The 10,589-nt window shown below is 46.3% G+C and overlaps 1 protein-coding gene across 1 annotated transcript in view; it reads right to left on the reverse strand.

The window, feature by feature from the left end:
* LOC144483724 (uncharacterized) overlaps nucleotides 1–10,589 on the reverse strand; it is a 231,012-nt gene that overhangs the window by 91,328 nt on the left and 129,095 nt on the right. Inside the window, exon 8 of the mRNA XM_078202264.1 lies at nucleotides 2,098–2,440. Within this exon, the coding sequence (XP_078058390.1) occupies nucleotides 2,098–2,440 (343 nt within the window). The remainder of the gene's footprint in view (nucleotides 1–2,097; nucleotides 2,441–10,589) is intronic.

A 10,589-nucleotide genomic window follows, 5' to 3' on the forward strand; every position in this document is an offset into this window, starting at 1 on the left:
CTAAGGGAATTAGGGGTTATAGGGATCAGGCGGGTAAGTGGAACTAATCCACTTCAGATCAGCCATGATCTTATTGAATGGCGGGGCAGGCTCGAGGGACTCGATGGCCTACTCCTGCTCCTATTTCTTATGTTCTTATGTTCTTAACTTTTCTGTAAAGTTCCATAAAATGATGTCAGAACATGTCTGTCTGGTTTTTCATTATTATTGACATTTGATGAACAGTATTACAACTCGAACGATATTGTATTGGAGACTAATGTTTAAAAATGGCTCTTCCTTGTATTAAAGTTCCCGCCCCCTTGCACTAACCCCATGGTTCCCCATTATTAGAATTTTTCTTTTGTCTTCTACCATGAAGACAGATAGATACAAAGTATTTGTTGCATTTCTCTGCCATTTCCTTGTTCCCCATTATATTTTGCCTTTTATCTGCCTCTCATAGAGAATGTTTACTTTCACTCGCTTCTTCCTATCCACATACCTACAGAAACATTTAAAAATATACTTTCTAAACTCTTACTGGTCTGCACCCAAAAAGGGAATTGAGCTCAGAAGCGATTTTAAAAGAGTTTATTGAGAAGCAACAGTTAAAACAAGATGTGTGAGTTAAATAGATAGGAAAAGCACCTGACCTGTGACAGGTGAGAGACATTTACAGATCCCAGAGGACAAGCAGACGGATGAAGCCAAGTGAATGCTGATGTCCATAACTGGTGCCTATGGAAGGTTCACTTCAATGAGCCTGATTGTGGGTGTTGGGGAGAAGCCAGTCAATTTGAAATCTCCTTGCTCTTGAGGGCCTGTTTTAACCTTTACATGGAGTTAGTTACTATAAGAGCCAATGGTATGAAGGTTAAAAATGTCTTGCCTCAAGGCCTGTGCGAGAGACAGGTCCTTGGCAGGGAGAAAGGCTTGTCCTGTGTTTGTCAGCCAGCAAGCTTTCTTCCGAAGACAGAGGTAAAGCTCTTTCTATAATATTCCATCAGTATCCAAAGATTTTATAAGGCTATTAGATGGTGATTTCTCACAATCTGTTACTTGGATTTGACTTTTCTCCATTCCTGTGCTGAGGGGATTTCTGTACCAGACGGGATGGGTGACATTTGGGAACTCTCGATTCTCCACCAATTCCCAAACCCCTTCTTTCTGGGGGATACTGGAGGTGTCACTGTGTGTAGGTCAGTAATAATTCTCAGCAAGGATTAATCAGCACTTTCTAATTGGAGATGTTCATCAGTGGAACCTCTCAGACACTGAATTGTAGAATTCGGGCCAAAGATCAATAGGACGGCAGAGTGGTTCGCACTGCTGCCTCACAGCGCCAGGACCCGGGTTCGATTCCTGATTTAGGTCACTATCTGTGCGGACTCTGCACGTTCTCCCCATGTCCGTGTGGGTTTCCTCCAGATGCTCTGGTTTCCTCACAAGTCCGAAAGATGTGCTGGTTAGGTGCACTGGCCATGCTGAATTCTCCCTCAGTGTACCCAAACAGGCGACTAGGGAATTTTCACAGTAACTTCATTGCAGTGTTAATGTAAGCCTACTTGTGACACTAATAAATAAACTTAACTTAAACAATTTAAGATTGAAGTAAAAGTTCTGAATCTTGTTGTAAACTAATTTCAGATGGACAGCGGTAACTGCAGCCCCAGGAGCACAATCACCTCTTGATCCAGAATATTAAATTCCAGCCCAGTTACCGGATGTATTAACATCAGCAGAAACAAACTCCAGCTATCAGAATGAAAGGGCCTGGTTGTCATTAACAGCAGCAATAACAGCAGAATCCAATCCCTGCCCTCACTTGTGAACTCGCTGGTGTTTCAGCAGCTGAGATGAATCAATGAATCCCTTCCCACACTCGGAGCAGGTGAATGGCCTCTCCCCAGTGTGAACTCGTTCATGTCTCAGCAGTTGGCATGAATCAGTGAATCCCTTCCCACACTCGGAGCAGGTGAATGGCCTCTCCCCGGTGTGAACTCGCTGGTGTACAGTGAGACTGCCTGAGTGTCTGAAACTCTTTCCACAGTCAGTGCAGCTGAATGGCCTCTCCCCAGTGTGAACTCGCTGGTGTTTCAGCAGGTGGATGAAAGCCTAAAGCTCATTCCACAGTCAGTGCAGCTGAATGGTTTCTCCCCGGAGTGAACTCGCTGGTGTGCCACTAGGTTAGAGGAATTAATGAATCCCTTCCCACACACGGAGCAGGTGAATGGCCTCTCCCCAGTGTGAACTCGCTGATGTAATGCGAGATTGTATGACTGAATGAACCTTTTCCCACACACAGAGCAACTGAACGGCCTCTCCCCAGTGTGAACACGCTGATGTAATGCTAAGTTGGATGACTGAGTGAAATCCTTCCCACATGTGGAGCAGGTGAAGGGTCTCTCCCCAGTGTGGGTGCGTCGATGAGTTTCCAGTTTGGATGGGCAAGTGAATGCTTTCCCACAGTCCCCACATATCCACGGTTTCTCTGTGGTGTCAGTGTCATCATGTCTCTCCATGTTGATGATCAGTTGAAGCTTCGTCCACACACACAACACGTGTATAGTTTCTCCTCGCTGTGAATGGTGATGTTTTTTCAGGCTGTGTAACTGGTTAAAGCTCTTTCCACAGTCAGTTCACTGGAACACTCTCACTCGGGTGTGCGTGTGTCTCGGTGCTTTTCCAGTCACACTGATGTTTGAAATCTTTTCCCATAGACAAAACAAACACACATTTCTCCTTCCACTTTCCAAGTACGATGATATCCAGGTCCTAATGAATCAAGTGATTCTGTCAGATCTTGATGTGATGTCTGGTTTGAGATTCCCGACTGCAATCCTCAACTTCTAATAGCTGTAAAAACCGTCAATAAAAGTCATCACTAACAGTCCAGGATAGAAATTCTCAACAGACAATTCTAGTCTCTCTGGAATTTTTTTCCTCTCGAACCCCCAAAGTTGCAGATCCCCATCCCACACACTCTCCCTCCTCCCTGAACTGAAATCCAAATAAATTAACAGATAATCATTTCAGTATCCCCTTAAAAAATGTGTACAACTAGAGATAGTATTTTTGATGATTCACTTCATTCATAACACATGAGAAAACATTAATCTGAATCACCCTGACCCGATCAGTCAGAATAGCAGATGTTAACTTTGTGTCCAGAACTGACTGTTTCGAGATTTGATGAGAAATTGTGAAGGGGGTTTCTCTAAACCTCCCTCTCTAACTAAGTTAAACCTGGTTTCAGTGTCAGGGCCCATTCTGCTTTCTGGTTCTCTTCCTGCTGACTATTAACCTCAATAAAATATCAAGAATACTGAAGCCACTGTTTTTGGTCCCCCTTCCAAGTCTTGTTCCTTTGCAATCCACTCAATCCCTCTTCCTGGCAAATGTCTGAAATTAAGCCAGTTTGTTCATAACCTCGGTGTCCCATTTGATCCCAAGTTTCTGGGACTGCCTATTTCCACCTCGGTAACATCACATGACCTCAGCTCTACCTCAGTGCATCTGGTGCTCAAACCCTCATTCAGGCCATTGTTACCTCCAAACTCAACTGTTCCATCGCACTCTTGCAGGTCTCGCACATTTTACACATGGGAACGTGAAGTCATCCAAAAGTCCGCTAGCCGTTTCCTAATTAACAGCAAGTCCTGTTCCCTGATCACCCCTGTCCTCCCTGACTTGCCTTGGCTCCCAGTCATGCAACACCTTGATTGTAAAATTCGCATCCTTGTTTTCAAATCCTTCCATGGCTTCAGCCCTCCCAATCTCTGTAATCTTCCCACAAACATCCGAGATATCAGTGCTGCTCTTGTACATTCCCTACCATAATTGCTCCACCACTGGTGGTCGTGTCTTCAGTTCTTCAGACCCAGGATCTGAATTCCCTCCCGACACCTCTCTGTCTCTCCCTCACTTTCCTCCTTTAAGCCTCTCTTTAAAACTCACTTCTTTGTCAAGTTTTTGGTCATTTGTCCTAATATCTCCTGATGTATCTGGGAATCTCACTTTGTTTTATAATGTTCCTCAAAGTTTATTTATCAGTCACAAGACTTACATTAACACTGCAATGAAGTTACTGTGAAATTCCCCAAGTCGTCACACTCCAGCACCTGTTTGGGTCAATGCACCTAAGCAGCACATCTTTCCGACTGTGGGAGGAAACATGGTACCCGAAGGAAACCCACGCACACACGGGGCAGAATGTACAAACTCCACACAGTGACCCAAGCCGGGAATCGAATCCTGGCGCTGTGAGGCAGCAGTGGTAACCACTGTGCCGCCTGTGTGAAGTGCACTGGAATGATTTATGACGTTATAAATAGAAGTTGTTGTTGGCTATAATTCTGACCTCCTGTTTTACAACAACCCACTGTTTTCACAATAAACTCTATCTCTGATGATTTTCTCTGCTGAGGGTTATCCATTTGGTTTTGCCCTTAATAAAGATGGCAGATGTTAACGTCTGAGGATTTTGTCTCGTAAATTGAGGGATTAAAGTTTAATTATTAGTGCCACAAGTAGGTTTACATTAACACTGCAATGAAGTTACTGTGAGAATCCCCGAGTCACCACACTCCAGCACCTGTTCGGGTACACCGAGGGAGAATTTAGCACAGCCGATGCACCTAAACTAGTCACCGGCACCTGTTCGGGTCAATGCACCCGAACCAGCACGTCTTTCAGACTGTGGGAGGAAACCGGAGCACCCGGAGGAAACCCACGCAGACACGGGGAGAATGTGCAGACTCCACACAGACAGTGACCCAGGCAGGGAGTTGAACCCGGGACCCTGGCGCTGTGAAGCAGCAGTGTTAACCACTGTGTCACCCTGGCCCCGAGATCCGGCATCTGGCCGACACCGGGTGTTTATGAAGCCTCACCGCCCGGATCCATTTATGTTTCCGGTTTTCTTTCGGGCTCTGGATCCGCGCCATTTAAAATTTCCATTGAAAACCCGCCGGCTCGAGCTCCTTCCCGCCTGCGGATCCACAAAGTGTTTCCAAATCCTCCCAGCCACCGCCTAACGCTGACTCCGCTTCTCAATGACACTGCGCATGCTCCACATCACAATGCCCGGGCACTGATTGACGGCAGCTCCGGGCCAATAGGAAGAGGGGGCGTGGCTGGAGGACCGAATGGGAGCGGCTGGTCCTCCAACCAATCGGAGTGAATGAGGGGCGGGGCTGGTGGACCGAGCGGGAGCGGCTGGTCCTCCAACCAATCGGAGTAAATGAGGGGCGGGTCCAGAGTGGGAGTGGAGCATGCGCAAAGATGATCAGGCGCTGGGGAGCCTGGGAACGCACTGCGCAGGTGTGGTGTGCACAGTAAGAAGTCACAACACCAGGTGAAAGTCCAACAGGTTTATTTGGAATCACGAGCTTTCGGAGCTCCGCCCCTTCATCAGGTGACTCACCCAGTCCAACACCGGCACCTCCACATCAGGTGGTGTGGGTGTGCGCTCTGAGCATGCTCAGTGTCAGTCATGGTGTTGGAGAGGGCTCGGGAGGAGATTGTGAGCACAGGGTAGGAATGGAAACCACGGCTGCACTGGAAACAGCACCAACTTCTGGCCTTGGCCGCAGGCCCCGGCTTTACCACAGGGACAGTGCTGAAACCGGTGGCTGGACATTGAGGAGGACTTGGAAACACTTTGTGGATCCGCAAACCCTTCAGAATCATTGTTAGCTCCTGGTTTGCAGCTGCGGGGCTTCTCCCTCCCTCCCTCCCGGGAACAGGCCCAGGTTAACGGCCCCATCCTGGCTCAGCCACTGGAGGATGGTTCACATCAGAGGATGGGGGAGGGGGACAATAAATAAGAGGTTACACTTTGGCCTCAAATCAATGAGGACTCTGATCTCTGGGAAGGAAGGAAACCCTGGGAGGTGGGCGGGGAGGATTCACAAACACCCGCTGGAGGCCCCAACATCCCCAGTAAGACCCATTGGTTTTATTGTCAGTCTGCAGACAGGAGCTGGAGAACTGAACCCAGACAGAGGAGAGGGAGGGAGAAAACTGGGAGTGGAGGAAAGAAAATTGTCTGTTCAGCGTTTCTATTGTGGATTGACAGCTGCTTTATAGATGCAAGATGGGGCAGCACGGTGGCACAGTGATTAACACTGCTGCCTTACAGCGCCAGGGACCTGGGTTCAATTCTGCCCTTGGGTGACTGCCTGTGTGGAGTTTGCACATTCTCCCCGTGCCTGCGTGGGTTTCCTCTGGGTGCTCCGGTTTCCTCCCACAGTCCAAAGATGTGCAGGTTAGGTGGATTGGCCATGCTCAATTGCCCCTTCGTGTCAGAGGGATTAACAAGGTAAATATTACGGGAATGGGTGGGATAGTTGTCGGTGCAGACTCGATGGGTTGAATGGCCTCCTCCTGTACCTTGAGGATTCTCCGATTCTATGATGGATGTTTGAAAACTGCTTTTACACACGGTTACAAGTTGACGATTTACACACAGAAAACTCAACCCCAAGAGAAATGTTTGTCTCTCTGTGATTTCTATTCTGCATTGACTGTGATGATTTTTGTAAACAGAGATTACAGCTTTCAGGAAAGGTTAAATGGACTGAAGTTTTTTCCTATCGAGCAGTGACCTGATAAAAGTCTTTCAAATTATTAGTGGCTTGGACAGGGGAAATGTGGAGAGAATGTTCCACTTGTGACAGAGTCTAAAAGAAGGAATGATCAATAAACGAAGAGTCATAAATACAAGATAGTTACCAATAAATCCAAGAAGCAATAAGGACAAATTTCTTCACTCACAGGTTTAGAATTACCATAGAAATGAGTTGAGGAAAGTGCTGAGATTGTTTCAAAAGGAAATGGGAGAAACACACGAGAGAAAAAGAAATAGAAAAATCAACTGAAAGGCTGAGATGAGGTCTATGGGACAGGAGAAGATGTGTCAAGTATAAAGAATTAAACTGAATGGCTTGTTTGTGTCTTGTATATTCAAAGTAATTCAATGTAAACTCCTTTTCCAGAATATCTGCAGACGGGCGATTCAAACCAAACGTCTCGGGATCTGACAGTGTCACATGATTCTTCAGGATCTGAATATCAAAGGCCTATGAATGTGGAAGGAGAAACGTTTGCCTATCTTGTCTTTGGGAAATTATTCAACATCAGTGTGACTGGAAAAGCCCCGAGACACAGACATCTCAGTTACTTTTCCACAGTCAGCTGGAACAGAGCTTTAACCAGTCACACAGCGTGAAAAGAAATAGCACATTTACATCAGGTAGACACCGTACTCGTGTTCTTTGTGTGGACCTGGTTTCAACTGATTATATAACCTGGAGAGACAGGAGGACACCGGCACCATGTGAACAAGGAGCAGCAATAGGCCATTCGGCCCCACGGGCCAGTTCCGCCATTTAATAACGTCATGGCTGATCTGATAGTGAGCTCAAATCTGCATCCCGCCTACACCCGATAGCCTGTCAATAATCATGGAGAAACCGTGGAAATGTGCGGACTGTGGGACGGGATTCAATTACCCATCTGAATTGGAAACCCATCGACGTATTCACACCGGGGAGAGACCATTCACCTGCTCTGTGTGTGGGAAGGGATTCACTCAGTCATCCAGCCTGTACACACACCAGCATGTCCATACTGGTGAGAGGCCATTCACCTGTCTTCAATGTGGGAAGGGATTTAATGCTTTATCAAACCTCCGGACTCACCACCAGGTTCACTCTGATCAGAGACCATTTAAATGTTGTGAGTGTGGGAAGAGCTTCAAAAGCAGAAAGGATTTGTTGATTCACCAACGCACTCACACTGGGGAGAGGCCATTCATCTGCAACATGTGTGGGAAGGGATTCACTCAGTCATCCCACCTCCTGACACACCAAACTGTTCACACTGATCAGAGACCGTTTAAATGTTCTGATTGTGAGAAGAACTTTAAAAGTAAAAAGGATTTACTGATTCACCAACGCACTCACACTGGGGAGAGGCCGTTCATCTGCTCCGTGTGTGGGAAGGGATTCACTTGTTCATCCCAGCTCCTGAAACACCGATTTGTTCACACTGATCAGAGACCTTTCAATTGTCCCGAATGTGAGAAAACATTTAAAAGCAAAAAGGATCTTCTGAAACACCAGCACACTCACACTGGAGAGAGGCCGTTCACCTGCTCTATCTGTGGGAAGGGATTCACTCGATTAGCTCACCTTCTGAGACACCATCGAGTTCACACTGGGGAGAGGCCGTTCACCTGCCCTGTGTGTTGTCAGGAATTCATTGATACATCTGACCTTCTGATACACCGGCGAGTTCACACTGGAGAGAGACCTTACACTTGCCCCCTGTGCGGCAAGAGATTCACTCAGTCATCCCACCTGACTACACACCAACTTGTTCACACTGATCAGAGACCTTTTGAGTGTTCTGATTGTGAGAAGAGATTTAAAAGTAAACAGAATCTGCTGAAACACCAGCGAGTTCACACTGGGGAAAGGCCGTTCAACTGCTCCATGTGTGGGAAGGGATTCGCTCAGTCAAACAACCTGCTGAAACACCAGCAAGTTCACAGGCAACAGCAAGGGTTGGATTCTGCTGTTCTTGCTGCTGTTAATCACACCCAGGACTGAATGATGCCAAGATGCCTGTTTCCAGCGGTGTTCACAGTTTTCTGGTATGTGTCAATAATTTTGGCTCAACTGTGTGGAAAATGATTGCTAAGTTTGCATCTGATACAAAAGTTGCTCCCATGGTTGACGATGAGGAATAAAGCTGTGGACAGCAGGAAGATATTAATGGACTGGGGGGTTCGTCAACACAAAAATAGCAAATAGAATTCAATCTGGATCAATGAGAGAGATTGAATTTGGGAGAGTAAACAAGACAAGGGAATGAACAATACATGGGATGATGTTGAGAATTATAGAGGAACAGAGGGACTTTGGAGTGCATATCCACTGATCCCTGAAGATGGCTGCACATGTAGATCAGATGGTCAAGGAGGCATTTGGGACACTTTCCTGTCTGAGGCCTGGAATATAAGAGCAGGGAGATTATGTTAGAACTGATAAAAGACGAGTTAGAACACAGCTAGAATACTGAGCACAGTTCTGGTCACTGCATCATCCAACTATAAAGTAAGACATGATTCATTAATTTGTATAAAACTGATAATTTATCATATAATTGCAGATAATGTTTAATTCATCAAATTTAGGAGATAAATAATTATAAGGTGACTTCAGGAAAATGGAAAAGGCTGATTAGTGACTAGCTGAAGAATCTTTATTTATTTTAATCTTGACTTTACTTTTCATAGAATCCCTACAGTGCAGAAGGAGGCCATTCAGCCCATCGAGTCTGCACTGACTCTCAGACAGTGTCTCTAGAGGAGTTGGATTCTGCTTTTGTTGCTGCTGTTGATCATATTTAGGATTGAATCACATTAATTCTGGCCTTTATTTTGCTGATGTTAACTCCTGTAATGTGGCTGGAGTTTAATATTTTAATGCATCAAATAAATCAGCTTTGTTTCAAACAGACAGTGTTTCGTGTGGTTCATCTCTGAGATGTCATGAACATTTTCCCTTAAATCTGCTCTGGAAATGTATTAAACAGAAGATCAACAATTAAATACGTCGCATCAAATAATTGGGAAAAATCCACTGGGGGCATTCATTTCTCAATTAATTCTGTTCTGGAATGTTCTGCCTGAAAGGGGATGGAAGCAGATTCAGATACATCTTTCCGAAGTGAATTGGATCTCCAGTTGAAGGTAAAGTTAGCAGGGCTCTGGGGAAAGGGGAGGGGAGTGGGGCTGATGGGCAGCTCTTTCAAATGTGTGACTACAACCCCATAAGGCAGCTGTATATTGACAGGAGAAAGGCTGATGTCCAAATACCCGAGAATAACAAGGCAGTTGTGATGAACCAGAATAAAACATTGGTTCAGCTTCAACTGGAGCATTGTGGCCAACTCCGGATAGATCGCTATAGGAAGGAGGTGAAGACATTGTAGAGGATGCAGAAAAAATTTATGAGACTGGTTCCAGGGATGAGAAACTTCAGTTATGAGGGTAGATCGGCAAAGCTGGGGCTGATCTCTATAGAGAAGAGGAGGTTCGATAGAAATATTCAAAATCAAGAGGGATTTGGACAGAGTAGATCGGAAGAAACTATTCTGATTGGCAAAAAGGTCAAGAAGCAGAGGACACAGATTAAAGGTGATTTGTGAAATAAGCAATGGTGATTTGAGGAAATCCTGTTTCCAGAGTGAGTGGTTAGAACCCGGCGTGCACTGACCCAGTGTGGGGAGGAGGAAGGTTCAAACAAGATTTCAAAACACAACTCGATAATTATCTGAAGAGAAAAAAAAATGTTCAGGATTACGAGAGAAAGACTGTGCACTGGCCGAGGGAGAGGCCGGGGAGGGATCGAGGGAAAGGACGGGAGTGACCGAGGGAGAGGCCGGGGAGTGACCGAGGGAAAGGACGGGGAGGGATCGAGGGAGAGGCCGTGCACTGACCGAGGGAGAGGCCGGGGAGTGACCGAGGGAGAGGCCGTGCACTGACCGAAGGAGAGGCCAGGGAGGGATCGAGGGTGAGGCTGGGGAGGGATCGAGGG

The sequence above is a fragment of the Mustelus asterias genome, unplaced genomic scaffold (genome assembly GCF_964213995.1).
Source record: "Mustelus asterias unplaced genomic scaffold, sMusAst1.hap1.1 HAP1_SCAFFOLD_77, whole genome shotgun sequence".
Lineage (NCBI taxonomy): Eukaryota > Metazoa > Chordata > Chondrichthyes > Carcharhiniformes > Triakidae > Mustelus > Mustelus asterias.